At 45.4% G+C, this 21,080-nt stretch overlaps 1 protein-coding gene across 1 annotated transcript in view; it reads right to left on the bottom strand.

Moving 5' to 3' along the window:
- Positions 1–20,514: 20,514 nt before the first annotated feature.
- LOC125487292 (zonadhesin-like) overlaps positions 20,515–21,080 on the bottom strand; it is a 12,376-nt gene continuing 11,810 nt past the window's right edge. Inside the window, exon 3 of the mRNA XM_048618231.1 lies at positions 20,515–21,063. Within this exon, the coding sequence (XP_048474188.1) occupies positions 20,515–21,063 (549 nt within the window). The remainder of the gene's footprint in view (positions 21,064–21,080) is intronic.

Raw genomic sequence — 21,080 nt, 5'->3', positions numbered from 1 at the left:
CTCTTCGCTGATATTAGTTTGTGTTTAATAGGATTGTTCAGTCTATTTTTTTAACGTGCAAAACTAATATCTGGAAGTTAATTATTTCTGGGATTGGTTATTCAGAAGTCTGGATGTTCAGAAGTTAGGAATCATTACAGTGACTATCTGGGGATCTTTGAAGGTTCCTTCCTTACTGTCTTGTGACATAGAGATAGAAAGGCTGCCTTCATTTTTTCTGTCTGTGTCATAGCACTGTAAATATGTGAGACAATGGGCCCATATATTGCATTTTGTGGGCGATTTTGATTTGATTTGATTTGATTTATTGTAGTCATGTGTACCTAAGTACAGTGTTTTGCGAGCAGTGCAGGCAGGTCATAGCAAACAAGGACATACAGATCATAGGGTGCTTAGACAGAGTGAGACATACAAGTTTACAACTTCACAGGAGGTGCACAAAGCAAGATCAGCATTAGCAAAATCAACATTGAAGTTAGAGAGGTCCATTCAGCAGTCTAATAACGGCAGGGAAGCAGCTGTTCTTGAACCTGTTGGTGCATGTGTTCAGGCTTCTGTATCTCCTGCCTGACAGAAGAGGTTGTAGGAGAGCATTACCGGGGTGCGATGGGTCTTTGATGTTGGCAGCCTTTCTGCAGCAGTGAGCTGTGTAAATGGAGTCCATGATGGGAGGTTGGCTTCCGTGATGGTCTGGGCTGTGGATTTGGAGTTGGAGCATTGGGTAATATAGTTGTATTCCATCTACCTTGTAATATTCCAATGTATAGCGCCTCATGTCTGGTGTTGCAAATGTCTGCATATCTTAAAGGTCCATCTAATGGCAAGTTATGACTCAGTAAGTTAAAATGCCTCAGATGCAGATATAGGTGCAATGGCCTGGCAGGAGCATTGCGAGGTAAGCTGCTGGTGAGGTCCAAAGTGCAGCAATGAAGTGCCTTCTGAGTTAGCCCAAGATTGGCCATGGTGAGGCTGGTGCTTTGCCAACTTCCATGGACGAAGGTTGGAGATGGTTCATGCCCATGGCGGGTCCCATGAGATGTTGGAGATTGATGAGTGGTTACCACCATCCAATTGGTGCTGCCTGGTTTCTCCCCACCACCCGGGAGAATTGTGCATTGCACAGAGATGAGGTGACAAAGATTAGCTAATAATGAGATGCAAATGTGTTGGGTAAAGGGATCTCACTGCTTGCTACAGAGGTTCTCACCTCACCATTCAAACCTTAAGGGAAAAATTGGACTTCCTTCTCTCGATGTTGCCAATCACGTTTTCTTTTCCATTTTTGCCGTATTCTCCTGAACTGTTTGCCATTGATCATGCTGCTCAAGGGCTAGGAAAATGCTGCCTAAAGTGCCTTGGGGAGCTTCATAATGTCATGGTGGTTACAGAAATGCAAGTTGTTGTTATTGACTCTGGATCTAAGTTGCTACTAAACTCCAAACTGTCAGGAGCATTGCAGTGTACTTAACCAACAACTTGTACTGGGGCATTATGGGTCCTTAAGGCTCAAGGATTACGTTGACACTAAAATGAATATCTGTAATACAGTAATTAACCCTAACAGTCATTCTATAAAGCTTTTTAATGTTTGCCATGTCTTTCCATTCCCTTCCATCAGTTCTGTTTTTATTCTTTCCAATCTTCTAAACTCACGGCCACTTCCATCTAGAAGGAAAAGGGCAGCAGATACGTGGGAACACCAACCCCTGCAAGTTCCCATCCGACCTACACACCATCCTGTTAGAAATATATCATCGTTCCTTCACTGTCGCCGGGTCAAAATCCTGGAATTCCCTCCCTAACGGCATTGTCGGTCTACCCACAGCACACACAAACTGCAGCGGTTCAAGAAGGCAGCTCACCCCACCACCTTCTCAAGGGGCAACTAAGAAGTTAGATATTAACCATTAGGTCAATAAATACTGCCCCAGCCAGTGATACCCACATCCCATGGAAGACTATGGAAAAAGAACAATTATATTAAAATAAACACAGAAACAAAAACAATGTTGCTGGAAAAACTCAGCAGGTCTGGCAGCATCTGTGAAGGGAAAAACAGAGTTAATGTTTCAGGTTTTGTGTAGCTATCAGGACCTGACTCTGTTTCTTCCTCCACAGATACTGCCAGACCTGCTGAACTTTTCCAGCAACTTTGTTTTTGTTCCTGATATACGGCCTCCACAGTTCTTTTGGCTTTTAAAATAAAATAAAGTTTTGTTCTTAATTGTGTTCTTTGATTCCCTTCATTTTCAAATAACAGATCCTTAAATGTCTTTTTAGTCATTTTGGGCCCAAGAATGGAAAGATTTTGGGCTCCGTCTCTGATATAGTCAGTCAATGTTGTCTGTGATTGAATAGAAACGCGGTTTTAGGCTATGCACCAGGAACATAACCAGGGCTCCAACAAAAACTGACAGATAGGAAAATGACAGCAATGCACGAGGCTGCTTTATGACAGGGCTCACAGCAAGCAGTCTGTTTTAAACAGTGAACTACAGCAAAGACAGCCTCTATAAACCTCAGTAAATAGAATTCATGGCTAAAACTGCGGCACATTGTCCCAGTAAGAGATGGAGTTCACAGCAAAATACAACCAGTGGAGGATAGTTACACAAGACAATTGCTCACTTTTGGTAAATTATTTGAGTGTTACAGAGAGAAGAGATAGGCTGGCGAAGATTTTGCCCTCATCAGGACAGTCGCAAGAATGCCAGACTTCAAAGGGAACAACAATTTATATATACCTCTCCTGTGGTTGCTCCCTTTGAGATTTGGCATTCTTGCATTCCTATTCTAATGAATGTAAGATGAAAAACTTCAGCAACATGCCTTTTTTCTTCCAGCAATAAGACGGTTTCGTAAAGTCAAACCCGGTCACAGCAGTGAATAATAGAGAAATTACCCAATTAAATAAATATTACTTGGGATCGCTGTTCTTGTGCCATGTAGCTATAAAATAATTCACTGCAGTTTAGTTGCAGTTAAATGTCTCACAATATTCTTTACCAATTCATATTTCCAGGGAATCATAAAATCATTGAGTCGAATCACAGAATGCAGTACAAATGAAGCTGTTTGACCCATTATGTCGGTACTAGCTCTCTGTTAAAGTAACTTACCCAGTCCTACTGTCCTATCTTTTCCCGGTGGACCAGCTAATGTTGCTTCTTCAGATAATCATACAGCTCTCTTTTGAAAGCTGTGATTGGACCTCCATCCCCCACACTCTCAGACAGTACGTTCCAGACCTGATTTAGGCCCGAAACGTCAGCCTTTCTGCTCCTATGATGCTGCTTAGCCTGCTGTGTTCATCCAGCTCTGCACCTTGTTGTCTCACGTTCCAGACCCTAACCACTCAAGTGACCCTGCCTCTCCCCACACTCTCAGACAGTGCATTCTGGACCCTAACCGCTCGAGTGAACCTGCCTCCCCCCACACTCTCAGACACTGCATTCTGGACCCTAACCACTCGAGTGAACCTGCCTCCCCCCACACTCTCAGACAGTGCATTCTGGACCCTAAGCACTCAAGTGAACCTGCCTCCCTCACACTTCAGACAGTGCATTCTGGACCCTAACCACACACTTTGTAGCCAGAGATTTTCCTCTTCCTGAATTGGTTAAAACTGGTTCTCCAACATTTCGCCAACAAGAACAGTTTCTTTCCCTCTGCTCTGATTTTGGGCCCCTCCATCAAATCTCCTCCTAACCTTCTCTTCTCTGGGAGCAGAGAGCCCTAGCTTCGCCAATCCATCCGCAGAACAGAAATCATTGGGAAACTGTTCAAAAAGTCCACCTGTAACTATTTGACATTCCAATACGAGCTGGTTCTCTCACAGTGCTGTTAGGGAGGGGGTTCCAGGATTTTGACCCAGTGACGCTATAGGAAGGATGATATATTTCCAAGTCAGGACGTTGAGTGGTTTGGAGGGGAACTTGCAGGGGGTGGTGATCCCATGTATCTGCTGCCCTTGTCCTTCTAGATGGAAGTGGTCGTGGGTTTGGAAGGTGCTGCCTGAGGGTCTTTGGTGAGGTTTCTGCAGTGGATCTTGTAGATGGTACACACTGCTGCTACTGAGCGTCGGTGGTGGAGGGAGTGAATGTTTGTGGATGTGGTGCTAATCAAGCGGGGGCTGCTTTGTCCTGGATGGTGTTGAGCTTCTTGAGTGTTGTTTGGGCTGCACCCATCCAGGCAAGTGGGGAGTATTCCATCACACTCCTGACTTGTAGATGGGACCAGTTTAACAGTCTTCACTTATAATGTAGTGAAATCATGGCCAAAGTGTTTTTACATTAGGTTGCCGTTTATCAAACTGCAGCTGCATTTTGTAAGCGCATCAAAGATTCTGAAGCACAACCTGAAATGTTTCAGACAGAGGATGCAGATTACTTGGAGCCTTTTTTTTATTGGTGACATGTGCAGAACTCCAGCTCAGTTCTGTGGCCTGTCAGACTGTGTACTTGTAACGGAGATGGGGAACAGTTGTAATAACTCGTCAACTTGGATAGAGTTTTGTGAAGTTCTGGAACAGCACGAAAGGGAGGTCTGTTTCGATTTAAGGGAAGCTTCTTCCTGTCTCCACGCAGAGAAAAGATATTCAAAATATTGTTTGATTCCTCTCATTTATCAGGATGTTTAATAACAGCAAATTCCACAATCCCACATTCCCAGCAGGCAATACACCCTCAAACGTAGCACGTCTTCAAGAGGGGCTGAACACAATAATTATGAGTCCAGATTCCTTTGAGGCACTGGTTCACATCAAGAAGAGAAATTAACTTGATAAACTTCATTGATGTTTCAACCGCTTATTGTGCTGAGGTTCACCGATGACTGGAACACCACTCTTACTGACCCTAGCAGACTTCCATTTATATAGCACCTTTTACAAGCTCACAAAGACCAAAAGTACTTTACCAAAAGCGAAGTCAACTACCGATATAGATATTCTCAAATCAACTTGTTCAGAGATATTACTACACACTCATGGAGGAGGTGGGACTTGAACATTAGTCTCTTAGCTCAAAGGTAGAGATATGGCCAATGCACCATAACAGCTATCAGTCATTGGGGTGCACCTTGTACAACCAGTAGTGTGATATTTAAGGGTGGCACTGTGGCTCACAGCACCAGGGATCTGGGTTCAATTCCAGCCTAGGGTGACCGTCTGTGTGGAGTTTGTACATTCTTCACGTGTCTGTGTGAGTTTCCTCCCACAGTCCAAAGATGTGCAGGTTAGGGTGGATTGGCCATGCTAAATTGCCCCATAGTGTCCAGGGATGTGCAGACTAGTGGGGTTAGACTTGGGAAGTTAGGGGAATGGGTTTGGGTGGGATGCTCTTCGGAGGGGCGGTGTGGCCCTGTTGGGCCGAATGGCCTGTTTCCACACTGTAGGGATTCTATTCTATTCTTCTATTCTATTCCATCAATATTGACCAGAGCACCAGAGACAACTGTCATGGTTGTCTTCAATATCATGTTTTGGAATTCACAGACTATGACCTTAGTTTAGTATTCTATCTGAAATATAGAACTTCAAACAGTGCTGCCCTGTCACACTTCAGCACTGGGGGGTTAGCAGCTGCCAACTCAACACCTTGAAATGAGCCATCAGTCTATGAGGAGAAATGGCTACCACTGAGTCATACATCAAGCATAATGGGAGCACATTGTAAAACATCCTGTCTCAATGGTTCTGCAATTATGTTTTATTTTGGGGCGGGGGATGGATGTGTGGATGATTTATTTAAGTACACAACTGTTTTAGATATGTTAGCAAGTGAGATACATGGGGTTGCTTGTCCCAGCAACATCCTGGTAAATATTACATTGAGGAGATAAATACCCTGCATTTCTTCAAAAGATTGCCATAAGGAAGAAAGCTGTAAACTGCAGAAAGATATCAGTAGACTGGTCAAACAGGCACAAAATTGGTAAAGAGATTAATAATCTAGAGGCCCAGGCTAATGCTCTGGGTCTGTGCGTTCAAATCTTACCACAGCACCTGGTAGAATTTGAATTCGATTCATGAATGTGGAATATAAAAGTTTCTGAGGATGCCTTGATTGATATCAAAACCCATTCAGTTTGCTAATGGCCTTCAGGGAAGATATTCGACTGTCCTTGACTATGACTTCAAGCGCACAGCTATGAAGTTGACTCTAAACTACCCTCCAAAATGACCAAGCAAAGTGGTCAGTTCAGAGGCAGTTAGGGATGGCAACAAATATTGATCATGCCAACAATGTCCTTGAAACATTTTTTTAAAATCTGAGAGATGCAGAGGAGGTGAAGGGTCATGTGTGGTGCATCGCTGAATGTAGCAGGACAGGCCAACAAGGCAACTGAAAAGGTGTATGTGATATGTCCCTTTATGAGTTGAAGAATGAAATATAAAAGCAGGGAGCTTATGATAGAACAGGCGTGGGGCCACGGCGAGAGAACTGTGGTACAGTTCTGGTCTCTGTATATCAGGAAGCATATAAATACACACTCAAGCGGGAGTAGAGGAAATTTACAAGGATGTTGCTAGCAATGGAAACCCGTTAGCTCTGAGAAAAGATAGGATAGGTTGGGGTTACCTACTCAGAACAGAAGATTTAAATGATTCTGAGCTATATAGAGAGGCTGACTAATCTGGGATTATTTTCCTTGGAGCGTAGGAGGCTGAGGGGTGACCTTATAGAGGTTTATAAAATCATGAGGGGCATGGATAGGGTGAATAGCCAAGAATCCTAAACTAGAGGACATAAGATTGATTTAAGGTGAGAGGGGAAAGGTTTAAAAGGGACCTGATGGGTAACTTTTTCACATAGAGGTTGGTACATGTATGGAACGAGCTGCCAGAGGAAGTGGTGGAGGCTGGTACAATTACAACATTTAAAAGGCATTTGAATGGGTACATGAATAGGAAGGGTTTAAAGGAGATATGGGCCAAATGCTGGCAAATAGGACTAGAATAATTTAGGATATCTGGTCGGCATGAACATGTTATCAGTTTCCATGCTGTACAATTGGATGAGTCTGGACAGAATACATAAGTAAGACCTACCTTCCTGAGCAGGGAAGTCAATAACCAGGGAGATTGTAGATTTAATGAGAAGAGAATTGGAAAATGTTTAGACTCGGGGGACCTTGTCAATGAATCACAGAAAGTTAATACGCAGTTCAACAAGCAGTGAAGTAGGTCAATCATGTGTTAGCTTTTCAATGCAGGGACTTGACTACAAGAGTAAACTCATTTTACCACAATTATAGTGAGGCAACTCTTGGAGTACTGTGTCCAGCTTTGGTCGCCTTACCTGACCAAGGGGATACTTTTCCTGGAGGTAGTATAGTTAAGGAGATTCTCCCATGAGGAGAGATTGAGTAGACAGGGCCTTCATATGATTTAGAAGAATGGGAAGACAGCTGATTAAAATATACCAAAATTCATTTGGGGCTTCACAGAGTCAATGCTAAGAAAATGCTCCCGCAGGCTCAGGAATCAGGGGTCACAATCTCAGAAGATGCCTCTACAAGATGCACTGTCATATCTTACCACGGCTCCATCGACAGCACCCTGTAGGAGCTCCATTGTCGGGTCCATTCAAGATGGATTTTTGAATGCTCAGCCAATTGAAGAATAGAATTACATTAGATTTAGGTTTTATTGTCATGTATATTCAAGTACAGAGTACTGGAGTACAGTGAAAAGTGTATAATGTCACCACACATGGCACCATCTTAGGTACTAAATCTTAGTTACAGAAATAGAAAGATAAAGAAATAAGTTAAAAAGATCAGCACTATAGTCTTCTAATTATAAAAGAAGTAAAATAAAGAAACAAAGTTAAAAGACAAACATTACAGACCTTTGTTACGTCATGGGCCTGCAGACTCTCTGAGATGGGTTTTCCCCAAGAGGGCTTACTCTCCCCCTGTGCTGGGCTAAGACCCACCCATGCTCACCAGCTGCCTTCGCCACTGCTGACCTCGATCGGGCACGCCTGTCTTCACCAACACTCACAAGGCTTTGGCCCTGACCGCTGCTTTGTCGCTGGCCGCTGCCACTATCCAGGCTCGTACTGGGCCCCAAGCCACTGCCACACTCAGTTACGACATTGGCTGCCTCTGGCACCACTTCGGACATGGATGAAGTTGCGATGCCGCTAACCGCAGAGTTCCACCCAGGCATACACACACCCGCCAACTCGTGGGAGATGAAATTGGAGGTAGATCAGTTACGAACTCTTAGAATGGCGGAGCATTGTCTGAGGGGGCTCAGCAGCTGACTCTGCTCCTGCCTCTGACACTTTGGAAAGGTTGAGGAGAATGGTTCGTACGTGAAGGATGGTGTGAATGTAGAAGCTGTTGCCTGGAAGAGTGGAAGATCCAGAAAACCAGGTCACATTTTTCTTTTAAAATAAAAGGCACTCAGCCTGAAAATGGGCCAGTCTGCGTGGCTCTTCCTTGGCTGGCGATGGGCTGAATGGCCTCCTTCTGTGTGTGTACATTTTCTAGGCGGCTACATTTACACCCATCACCCTGAAAGAGCACACAGGGCAATACTCTGGTGCCAGCCTCAGTTATAACTCTTTCTTTCATCAGCCTGTTCGGATTTGAATCTTCAGGCTCAGAGGTAGGGGCACTACCACCACAGAGTGCTTTGCCTAGGCTGCTGTGCCTATGTGACAACAGTGATTACACTTTGAAAGTAGTTAATGGTCTGTGAATTGCTGCCCTCCGGTCATGCAAAGTGCTATGTAAACACCAATCTTTCATCTTTGTTTCACAGGAGGACAATTAGACAATTGGTACCAATTAGACAATCAAAGATAAACTTGGAGTGGTGATGGAAAGCTGAAGCACTTTCCAATTGACATTAATTCTCCGAAAGCATTGAAACCAAAACAAAGGAAACCACTGGCTGGGGGTTTGAAATGCAAAGTGTCAGACGAGGGTGCTCTCATCTTTCCCAGCTCATGGGCTTCATTAAGCTGCAGACCGCCTTCAGTAGAAGCTGTGCGTTTGAACTCCTGATTGCACTTCCTGCTGGTCCCTTCATCGCGAGTGAATGTTGAAGGTTTTGTTAGTTTTGTGGACTCGATGAGCCATTCAGAGCAGACGTTTTCTGATGCCGAGCCGACAAGCATTCCTTTCCGTCTTGATAGTTCTTTCAGCGTAATAAGTGTGGTTCCAGCTCAGGAACACGATTGCAGGATGGTTAGTTATTTTCCATCTAAGGCTGGAGTTTATGTGGCAAGGCCTGGCATCAAGGGGCTATATCAGGACCCAATAACAGAGGTTTGGGCTGTGCCCACGTTGGCGGCTCGGACCCCATGCCAGGAGCAGCATTGGTGTCCGTGACTTCCCTCCCTGTCCCTGAAATGGGAGACAACTTGGCCTCTGGGGAGAGTTGGCATGAGGTGGCATTTTTGTCGATGGAAGCCAGTGAAACTGTTGGCACTGATGATGCCACCTCGTTCAGAATGACGGTGAGCCCCCGAGATGGTCGAATCAGAGGATGGATAGTCAGCAGCCTCAGCAGTGCCACCGTGAATGGTGGCCATTATTGGGATTGCACCCAGGTTGGGGTTTGGGAGCTGAGGAGCGCTGGTGACTGGGGGGTCCTCAAATTCAGGTAAGTGGGGTCCAGGGCACAATAGGGGCTTCAAACAGATCCCAGCAAAAGATGTGGGAGGGGGTCACCAAAGGCAGCTGGCAATGATCTCCCCTTTCTAGTTAGTAGAAATCCTGATCATTTTAAACAATGTGGCTATAAGTATTTTAACTCAGTGATAATTGTAGTGAGAATAGATCGCAGTTTGGCACAGCAGCAGCAATAAGGAAGGTTACTGCATTGATCTGGCGACAGATTCCAGCATTCTCCTTTAGTAACAACATTGCTGAGTCTGAGGCTAAAGGCTGTGGGTACAAGCTCCATTGCAGCCGCTGATCGTTCTGTGTGATGCTGTGGAAATGCTGCATTGTGAGAAGTTCAGCCTTTTCAATGCAGAGACTAAACTGAGGCCTCTCTTCCCTCTCAGGTAGATGCTAAAGATCCCACAGGACTTGTGGCAAGTGTTTGTGAGTTAAAACAAAGAAAGTTCATTATTGGCACTCAGTTATATTGGAAATAAACAATGTTATTCACTCGATTCACAAATACACATATGTTCACAAACATTTGTTTGACATAATGGCAGTACACTTTCAAAGGTATCCCGGAGGGAATGGTCCCTGTGGAAGGCTGACATGGGAGGCAAGGGAAGATGTGTCTGGTGGTGGCATCCTGCTGGAGGTGTTGGAAACAATGGCTAATGATCCTCTGGATGTGGATACCATTGCGATGGTAAGTTAAAACCAGGGGGACCCTATCACTGTTGTGAGAGGGTACAGAGCGGGTGAGAGCCAAAGTACAGGAGCTGGGTCAGATACAGCTGAGGGCCCTGTCAACCACAATGGTGGGAAATCCATGGTTGTGGAAGAAAGTGGACATTTTGGAGACCCCTTGTTGAAACTGGCATCAGCAGAACACATGTGACAGAGATGGAAGAACTGGGAGAATGGAATAGCATCTTTACAGGAAGCAAGGTGTGAGAATGTAACTGTGGGAGTCAATCCAGATCCAAAGAATCATTAGCCAACATTTCCGTCACCTCCAGTGGGATGTCACCACCAGATACATATTCCCCTCCCTTCCCTTGTCTGCCTTCCTCAGGGACCCTTCCCTCTGGGACATTTTGATACACTCTTCCTCCACTCCAACACACCCCCATAGCCTCACGGCACCTTCCCCTGCAACCGCAGAAGGTGCAACCCCTTTTCATTCACTCTCTCCTTCCTCACTATCCAAGGTCCCAAATATACCTTCCAGATGAAGCAGTACTTTACCTGCTCCTCACACAATCCAGTCTACTGCATTGCTGCTCACTATGTGGTCACCTCTACATTGGGGAAACGAAGTGTAGACTGGGTGACTGCTTCACAGAACATCTGTACTCTGTCCACAAGAAAGATCCTGAGCTTCCAGTTGCCTGCCACTTTAACATACCTGTTCCCTGGCCAACATCCCTGTCTCAGGCTTGCGGCAGCGTTCCAGTGAAACTCAGCGCCAACTGGAAGAACAGCACCTCATTTTCCGCTTGGGAACTCTACAGCAGTCAAGACTCAATATTGAACTCAATAACTTTAGGGCGTGAACACCTTTTCCCATGTCCTTAAACCAAGCCTCACACACCAGGCCCTGTCATCACCTGGGCTGCTACCACACACAACCCATTGTTAGCCACTAATGGTCCCCATCAGCCACTACTGATTCTCCCAGGCTGACTGTTATCCATTCCTTTGTCTGCCCAACTGTTCTTTCTCTCTTTGTCTCTCTGGGCTCCATCACTTACTCCTCACCCACTCCTGCCACTCTGCCTTCAGCATATATATCAACTTTTTCCTCGCTACCATCAGTTCTGAAGAAAGGTCACTAGATCCGAAACATTAACTCTGCTTTCTGTCCACAGATGCTGCCAGATCTGCTGAGATTTTTCAGCAATTTCTGATTTTTTTTCTGGTTTCCAGCATTCACAGTTCTATTTTTTGTTTAGGCATCTGGTAGGGTCTGCCACGGACTGAATTTTAATCTTCCCCGTTATTCGGAATGAAACAGAGAGGCAGGCAGACTGGAACTTTTGATGAAATATCACTGGATTCAAAATGTCGACTCCACTTTTCTCTGTAGAGAGCTGATGAGTTTCTCCAGCAAATTTCTGTTTTGGTGTGAGAAAATGCAGTTGAGTTATCTCATGGGAGTCGGTGGACTTATAATTAACACTTATTGATAGCCTATCTGCAAAAAGGGAGAGAGAGCAGTCAACAAAAACAGTCCGAGATGGACCATGTGAAAATGACAGAATGGTGGATACTGGAAACCAGCTTGTTGAAATTTTCCAGTTCAGGGTGAGAAGAAGAAATGGTATGCATACAGTCACCAAGGTATTTGGCAATGAGATGAAGGAAGGGGCATGCATGGGATGAGAGCAAGGAGCGTTCCACATCTTCCACAATGAATGGGGAAAGTGAGGAGCCACATGACTGAACATAAAGGGGATATGAATGAATGAATGAGCTTTATTGTCACATACTCACGTGAGTACAGTGAAAAGTTTACAAGTCGCCACTTTACGGCGCCATCTTGGGTACAAAGGTACCGAGGTGCAGCTTTTTGAGTACAAATTCTTAGGATGGAAAAATAAAGAAATAAAAACTCCAGCATTACAGAATCACAGTAATAATTTAAAAAGTGAAGAAATAAAAAACATTGTTCAGAATAACAGATATTATTCAGAGTGTGAGTGAGGGGAAGAGATGGTGATGATAGGTGAAGACCTGGTTGGGGCCCTGTTTGAGGAAGATTTGATTTGATTTATTATGATCACATGTACTGTGTTCTATGTCCTATGTACCGAGATACAATGAAAAGAATTGTTTTGCATGCTAACCAGACAAACCATGCCTCTCATAAGTACATCAGGGTAACAGAACAGAATGCAGGATATAATGTTATAGCTACACAGAAGGTATGGAGAAAGATCAATTCTAATTAGGAGAGGTCTGTTCAACTCTAGCTCCAGTTGACACTGAGTCTTTTTCACATTTCTCACATTTACAGAGAGCCTTTAGACCTTCCTGGCATGGATTAAAGGTGTAGAGAGACATTAAAGGGCACCCCATCATCCCATAAAGTAGTTACATGAAGAAATCTATTACTAATGAGGAGAAGCAGTTGTGTTCCTCCCAGACTCTACTCCAGAAGCAAGTGAGCTTGCCAGAAATTAATCAGCCCCTTCCCTCCTGATAGCTCCCCCCTTGTTTCTCAGGACCTGCTAAACAGCCACTGCTACTGACACATGGGCCTGAAATCAAAGCCCTTTTTTCCCACTAGTGTGGTACCTCAGTGCGACTAGTGAGCTACAGCTCCCCAGTCCAATAAAGACCGTGTTACCGATCCTGTACAGGACAGCAATCATTTCCATTGGCAGTCCTACAGATACTTGCATGGAACAAACTATTTTCTAGGCCCCAGAATTGAAGCTAGAATCACAGAGTCATAGAGATGTGCACGGAAACAGACTCTTCTGTCCAACTTGTCCATGCTGACCAGATATCCTAAATTAATCTAGTCCCATTTACCATTATTTGTCCCATATCCCTCTAAACCCTTCCTATCCACGTACCCATCCAGACGCCTTTTAAATGTTGTAATTGTACCAGCCTCCACCACTTCCTCTGGCAGCTCATTCCATACACGCACCACCCTCTGTGTGAAAAAGTTACCCCTTAGGTCCCTTTTAAATCTTCCCTTCTCACCTTAAACTTATGCCCTCTAGTTTTGGATTTCCCTATCCTGGGAAAAAGGCCTTGGCTATTCACCCTATTCATGGCCCTCACAATTTTATAAACCTCCTATGCTCCAGGGAAAATAGCCCCAGCCTATTTAGTCTCTCCTTTTAGCTCAAACCCTCCAGCCCTGGCAACATCCTTGTCAAATCTTTTCTGCACCATTTCAAGTTTAACAGCATCTTTGATAAAACAGGCAGCTACAAATGACAGTATTGCGATTTATTGAATTAAAATAATGCAGTTACTATATTGAAGGACGTTTAACTATCAGACTGAATTTGTACTCGGTCTGAATTCCTATTTGTAAAATTATGTGCACCTCTTATAAAATGCTACTTTGGACAAAATCTGAGTCAGGCAGTTATGTCATTTTGTATCCATCTTTGTGCAGAAGTATTCTTGCTCAATATTTGGCTTCGGAAGTATTTCCTGATTGGTTTTGGAATGCTGGGTTAGTATTCTGATGAAACAGTCACCACATGGTCTGCAGTTGTTCAAGATGGCGGCTCATCATCTGTAACTGTACAAGGTGCTGGTGAGACCACACCTGGAGTTCTCAGAGCAGTTTTGGTTCCCTTATTTAAGGAAAGATTTCATTTCGTTGGAGACAGTTCCAAAAAGGTTTCCTAGGATGATCCCTGGCATGGGAGGGACTGTCTTATGAGCAAAGGTTAAACAGGTTGGGGCTCTACTCCCTGGAGTTTAGAAGAATGAGGGGTGATCTCATTGAAACACATTGGATTCTTAAAGGGCTTGACAGGGTAAATGCTGAGATGATGTTTTCCAAGGGAGAGTCTAAGACTAGAGGGGACAGTCTCGGAATAAAGGGGCACCAATTTAAGACTGAGATGAGGAGGAATTTCTTCTCTCAGAGGGCTGTGAGCCTTTGGAACTCCTTGCCATAGAGAGCTGTGGGGAAAGAGTCCTTGTGTATATTTAAGGCTGAGATAGATCGATTCTTGATCAGACAGGGAATCGAGGGTTATGGGGAAAAGGCAGAACAGTAGATGTGAGGGATCTGGGATCAGCCATGATACTATTGAGTAACAGAGCAGGCTCAAGGACACAAATGGCCTACTGCTGTTCCTATTTCTATTGTCTCACTGTGGCCTTATGATCTCAGCCTTTTCAGCTTCAGTGGAAACAAAACCCGTCAGTCCAAGGTATCCTCATAGGACAACAAACAGGTATCAGTCAGATAAACCTCCTCCAATACATCTGCATCCTCCCTTTAAAAAGGAGATCAGAACTGCACACAGTATTCAATGGCCTGTATAACTGAAGCATGACATCTTTACTTTTGTGTTCAATTCCTTTTGCTTAATTCCTTCAGATTTCCCCCACTATTATCCTTCTGTTTCCATTCCACACCCTCCAGTCTTTGAACTGCTCAAATCTGATTGCCTTTTGTACTGATTATAACGAGGTCAGCCAAGTAGACCTCATAGAATAGGAGTTCCCCAATTGGGGCTGTTAACCTGGTCCAATCAAGGAGCCCTGTCTGACAAATATAAACAGGAGTGACAGAAGTTTTGCTCACTCCAAGAGCTAGCTAGCCCTGGGGAAGCTAGATCAGTGTCAAGTACTATGGACATGTAAATAAAGCGTGACTCAGTGACGGGATATCAGCCTGTGTAGAGTTATTTCACCTTTCAAATGCATCTCACTTCCGATGAAGTGTCACTGACCCGAAACTTTAATTCTGGCTCCCTCCCCTTAGATGCTACCTTGCCCTGCCAAGCATTTCCAACATTTTCTGGTTGTAGTTCTGGCCATCATCGTCGCTAGTTGCAGTGAGTGTTGCAGTCTGTGAATGTGGAAGGTGAGAGAGCTGCACTTTGTAAAAGTGTGGCAAGAATGACGATTGCACTGAAATTGATTCTGAGCAGAAAACAAGTAACCGCACTGCAATTACTCATTACCGTAAATTTTAAACTCGTAAGATCTGGAAAAACGCAACAGCAGTCTGTAAATTTCCATGCAAATTGACACTTCAGGCTATTAAATAGCTTGGTCTCTATACGGGATCAGAGCGATGGGTCTGACAATTACTCAGCTTTCTTTTCATTGAAACCAGAGAATTTTACCAAAGGAATTTGCAGACTGCTTACAGTTGTTGCCGTGTCTTTCCAGATCTTAAGACTACAGACAGTCCCCGGGTTCTGTTCCAGAATACGTTTACAAGTTGGAACACAATGCAGGACAATGTAAACCAGTCACTCATATGTACATGAAATGTTAGTATACCGGTCTTTAAAATTACACCCCCTGTATGGGATTGCATTCATAAGTATGAGCGTTCGTAAGTCAGACATTCGTAGATTGAGGACACACCATTGTCTTGAATTTATTGTCATCCTGGCATGTACAGATCCATCTTAGTGGTCATCGTTATATTGGGAGCATACGGATGGCATGGTGGCTTAGTGGTTAGCATTGCTGCCTCACAGCGCCAGCGACCCAGGTTCAAATCCACCATTGAGTGACCGTCTGTGTGGAGTTTGCACATTCTGTCCGTGTCTATGTGGGTTTCCTCTGGTTTCCTCCCACAGTCCAAGGATATGCAGGTTGGGTGGATTGGCCATGGGGAATGCAGGGATACAGTAGGGGGGCATGGGTCTGAGTGGGATGCTCTTCAGAGGGGGGACTCAATGGGCTGAATGGCCTGCACTGTAGGGATTCTATGACATGCTTCAATTTGCTTCTGTAGCCTTTACAGACTGATGGTTATGTTGTATGAGTTCTCCAAACTCTGATAGCTTGGCATTATCTACAGTTGAGGTTGACCACACCCACATGGGCTACCTTCAAATGGGAATTGTCCCTCTTTTCATGTGGAAAAGTGCTTTGGTCTTGACCAATAAAAACACAAAGTATAGCAGGAACACAGCACACACAATACAATATCCTAACAAGAATATAGTTAAGAACCAAGACATTAACTCTGTTTATATCTCCACAGATGCTGCGGACACTGATGAGTTTCTCCAGCATTTTTTTCTTTCAGATTTCCAACATCTGTAGTATTTTATTTTAGTCCTGAATGGGCCAGGAGTTATGGGGTTGGGGGGGATTGTAATGTTCATCCTCACCCCCAAAAAGAACAAGGTGCTAAATTGACAGATGTGAGGTAAGGCTGTCCTTTAGGATGGAGAGGGCTTGGGAACCTTTGGGAGATGGGTGAGGGTGGATTTTGGAGGCCAGGAGGGGAGGCACAAAAGGGGGCAGTATAATCATAGGAGTGGAGGGAGAGTGGCTCCTATGCATAGAAGATATACCTTGCCCCTGCAATCACAGACTGTGCTATGGATCATATCAAACTCCCTCACAATATATTAAGAACATAGTCTAGACCCCAACTTTTCTTATTCTAAAAGCAAGTGCCAGGCATTGCACTACAGATGCAATTTGATTCATCAAACTACCAGTCTTGAAGAAAACCAAACTTTATTCATACACTACAGTTAAAATACAACAAAAAATGCTGAAGAGATAGTGAGAACTGCTGATGCTGGAGTCAGAGATAACACAGTGTGGAGCTGGAGGAACACAGCAGGCCAGGCAGCATCAGGAAAACTGACGTTTCGGGTCAGGACCCTTCTTCAGAAATGGAGAAAGGGAAGGTAGCTCTGAAATAAATAGAGAGGAGGGGTGGATCTTGGGAAAAGTAGGTGAGATAGTGATAGGTGAATTCAGGTAGGGGGTGATGGGGATTGGTCAATGAGGTGGGAGGGGCGGATAGGTGGGAGAGGAGATGGACAGGTTGTGTCAGGTCAAGGAGGCGGGGATGAGAGGGAGGGTTGGACATGGGATGAGGGCAGGGGGTGTGGGAAGATTTTAAAACTAGTGAATTCCACGTTTAGGCCATCGGGCTGTAGGCTCCCAAGGAGGAATATGAGGTATTGCTCCTTCAGTTTGCAGGTGGTGTCATTGTGACACTGGACGAGGCCCAGGATGGACATGTCACCCAGGGAGTGGGAGGGGGAGTCATCTGTGCATCCGTCAAAATCATTCTCCGCCACTTCCACCACTTCCGCCACCTACCATCCGACCCCACAACCAAAGATATATTTCCCTCCGCACCCCTATCTGTCTTTCGTTCGGATCACTCCCTCCGTGACTCCCTTGTCCGCTCCACACTCCCCACCAGCCCCACCACACCCGGCACCTTTCCCTGCAACCACAGGAAGTGCTACACCTGCCCCTACACCTCCCCCCTCAGCCCCATCCCAGGCCCCAAACAAACCTTCCACATCAGACAGAGGTTCACCTGTACATCTGGCATGTTGGTCTCCTGTATCTGCTGCTCCCGATGTGGCCACCTCTATATCAGTGAGACCAAGTGGAGACTTGGAGACCGTCTTGTAGAGCATCTGCGCTCCGTACGCGACAAACGACAACGCCTTCCGGTCACCAACCATTTTAACTCCCCTCCCACTTTTGTCACAAAAAGGCCTCAATAGGGCATAAAGATGGGAGATGGAAGGATGGTGGGGCTCCTGGGTGCCTTCCCCTTGGATTATGGGGTCTGATCACAAAGACAGCTCTCCTTCTCAGTTTTTCCTTGACATATTTTCCTCCTGGACAGGAAAATTGCTTGTAAGACAATCTATTTTACTGAATTTGCCTTTGCCAAGGGTGTGTTTATGGGATGGTACTATATTGGAACAGTTACTGTTTAGTAGTTAAACAATCTATTATTCTGTTAATGGAGTTATGTTATATCAATGTTGCAGTCGATGACCTGCCCATACCAAGAGTCCACGCTGCAGAGATTTTGTGGACTGTGTTTGTAAGAATATGTCCTGGCCTGCTGACTGTCTTTAACATTCACTGTGACTTTTTCAGGTTTGCAACAATGGCAGTGTTTTTTGGTTCCACAGCCCCAACATGTGGCCTGACTTTTATTAATAATTCAATAATTTTCTTTGTGGATGTTTCACTTTGCTCGAGTTGAGCGGGTGCCGGCCGTGGCTGCTGGCCTGTAGACCCGACATGTGTACACTTGGAATAGCGGCTGGGCTTTGGCTGCAGCGATGGTGGAGCGGGGACTCTGGGCTGCGGTAGGCCCGAATGTGGACTCTTGGTTTTTTTTTGGGAGTGTGGGGAGCGTAGGTTGGGTCGTCGACTGTGGTGGTGTTGGTGCCCGGAGTGAGAGCTCCCGGCTGTTGTAGGCCCCTAGCGGGGGCCTTGCAGAAGTCCTTGGGGTCGTGTTTGGGACACTGACCAATGCTGATGAACTCTGTTTAAGTGCTTTCTTTTCATTCTTTCATGCCTCAAAATAGTGCCGGATTGTGGCGACGGCTCACTTTTCAGTCTATCTCTCTAGATACGAGAGACGATAAATCGTTCATTCATTCGAAGTCACAAGGTCTGAAAACAATCTCTTAGCAAGCTCCCTGAAGACCTGAGAAACTCCCAGTTGACATAATAGGAGCCAAGATGCTTCTCCCAGCCAGCGCTAACCCTATCCTTTGGGAAAGTCATGAACCGATGGTCACAAATGAGTGGCAGATTGGCCAAGCCAGTGCAAGTTTTCTTGCTGCCCTGCCCTCGGTGACATCCTGATTCGGGACAGGAAGATCTGGCCCAAGATCACATCTGTAATGAAGCATCGACCAACCTGAACCATTCACTTCCCAGATGGTGATTGACTGCTGCGTACTTTCCAGCACTTTCTGTTTCTAACTGTCCCAACAAAATCAAATCTGTGCTGCATCAATATACATAACTCAAGCAACCTTTAGTTGCCTTGCAATCAATCTTAGCTTCAGTAGAATCCCTACAGTGTAGAAACAGGCCATTTGGCCCATCGAGTCCACACCAACCCTCTGAAAAGCATCCCGCCCAGACCCATACTACTGCCCTGTAGCTCTGCATTTCCCATGGCTAATATAACTAGCCTGCACACCCATAGACACTATGGGCAATTTAGCACAGCCAATCCACCCAACCTGCACATCTTTGGACCGTGGTAGGAAACCATCACAGACACAGGGAGAATGTGCAAACTCCGCACAGACAGTCACCCGAGGGTGGATTCAAACCCAGGTCCCTGGTGCTGTGAGGCAGCTGTGCTAACCACTGAGCCAGCACACAACCCTAAATGCACTTTTCAGTAAAAACTCTGCAGCAGTGTTCTGGCAAACTCAAGTTGACTATGGATTAAATTACTATGTGATTGAAGGATACCACTTGTACTTTCCTGTTGTAGCAAACGTATTTATTGAATGTGTTTTTATAATTCACCTAAATCTCAGTCCTATGTTAATTCATCAGTGCTGGGGAACAATACATGGGCTGACAAGAATGTTGATGTTTTTTTTATATATATAAACAAATGTCATTTAGTTTAATCTCTGCGTTATTTTAATAACTTTTACCAAATGGATTTTGGAATTTGCTGAGTGCAGCTATGTCTCTGACAGATGGATTATACTAATTTCTCATCACCCACTCTGTTCCAGTGGGCTAACAGGGCCTGCAATTCTTTGAAAATACTGCCCAGAGTTGATAAGTCTGTCTACACTGATGTCCCACAGGGAATCACTTTATTTCGGAGATTGGAAAAAAAAAGAGATAGTTGCATTTCTATAGCTCCCTTCCAGGCCCTCGGGGTCACCCAGTATGCTTTAAAACCAACGAAATTCTTTCCAAGTGTAATCACTGCTGTTATGTAGGAAACACAGCAGCTATTTTGTGCACTGCGCTCTCTCCCCAGAACACAGCAATGGGATGATGATCTGTTTCAGTGGTGCTTGTTGAGGGATCAATGTCAGCCAGGTCAGTTTTCTTGATGTTATTTTATGGGATGTGAGTGTCACTAGCTCAGCATCTCTTGGCCATCTCTAGTTGTCCCCTGTGAAGGTAGTAGTGAGTCGCCATGAACCACAACAGTACCCATGGTGTAGGGGCACTGCCCCATCGCTGATAAGGAGGGAGCTCCAGGATTTTGACCCAGTGACACTAAAGGAACAGCCAATATAGCTCCAAGCCCAGATGGTGAATGAGAGGCTTCAAGGGGAAAATCCACTTGCTGTCCTTCTGAATAATGTCTTGGGATCTTTTAGATTTACTATTTAGATCTACTTTTAGATTGGCAGACAGCACCTTGAGAAAGGCTTCATCTGAAAGATGTCACCGGCTGGACTTAGTGTTCTCTTGGTCGGACATGGTGTTCTCTCGGTCGGACGGTGGCGATCTCTCGGTCAGATGTGGCGGTCTCTCGGTCGGACGTGGTGTTCTCTCGGTTGGACGTGGTGTTCTCTCGGTCGGATGTGGCGGTCTCTCGGTTGGACGTGGCGATCTCTCAGTCGGATGTGGCGGTCTCTCGGTCGGACGTGGCGGTCGCTCGGTCAGACGTGGTGTTCTCTCGGTCAGACGTGACGGTCTCTCGGTCGGACATGGCGGTCTCTCGGTCAGACGTGGCGGTGTCTCGTTCGGACATGGCGATCTCTTGGTCAGACGTGGTATTCTCTCGGTTGGACGTGGCGGTCTCTCGGTCAGACGTGGTATTCTCTTGGTTGGACATGGCGGTCTCTCGGTCGGACTTGGCGGTCTCTCGGTCAGACGTGGTGTTCTCTTGGTCAGTCGTGGCAGTCTCTCGGTCGGACGTGGTGTTCTCTCGGTCAGACGTGGCGGTCTATCGGTCGGACATGGCGGTCTCTCGGTCGGACTTGGCGGTCTCTCGGTCAGACGTGGTG

Source organism: Rhincodon typus, chromosome 39 (genome assembly GCF_021869965.1).
Source record: "Rhincodon typus isolate 14 chromosome 39, sRhiTyp1.1, whole genome shotgun sequence".
NCBI lineage: Eukaryota > Metazoa > Chordata > Chondrichthyes > Orectolobiformes > Rhincodontidae > Rhincodon > Rhincodon typus.
This window is presented reverse-complemented; position numbering and strand designations above follow the sequence as displayed.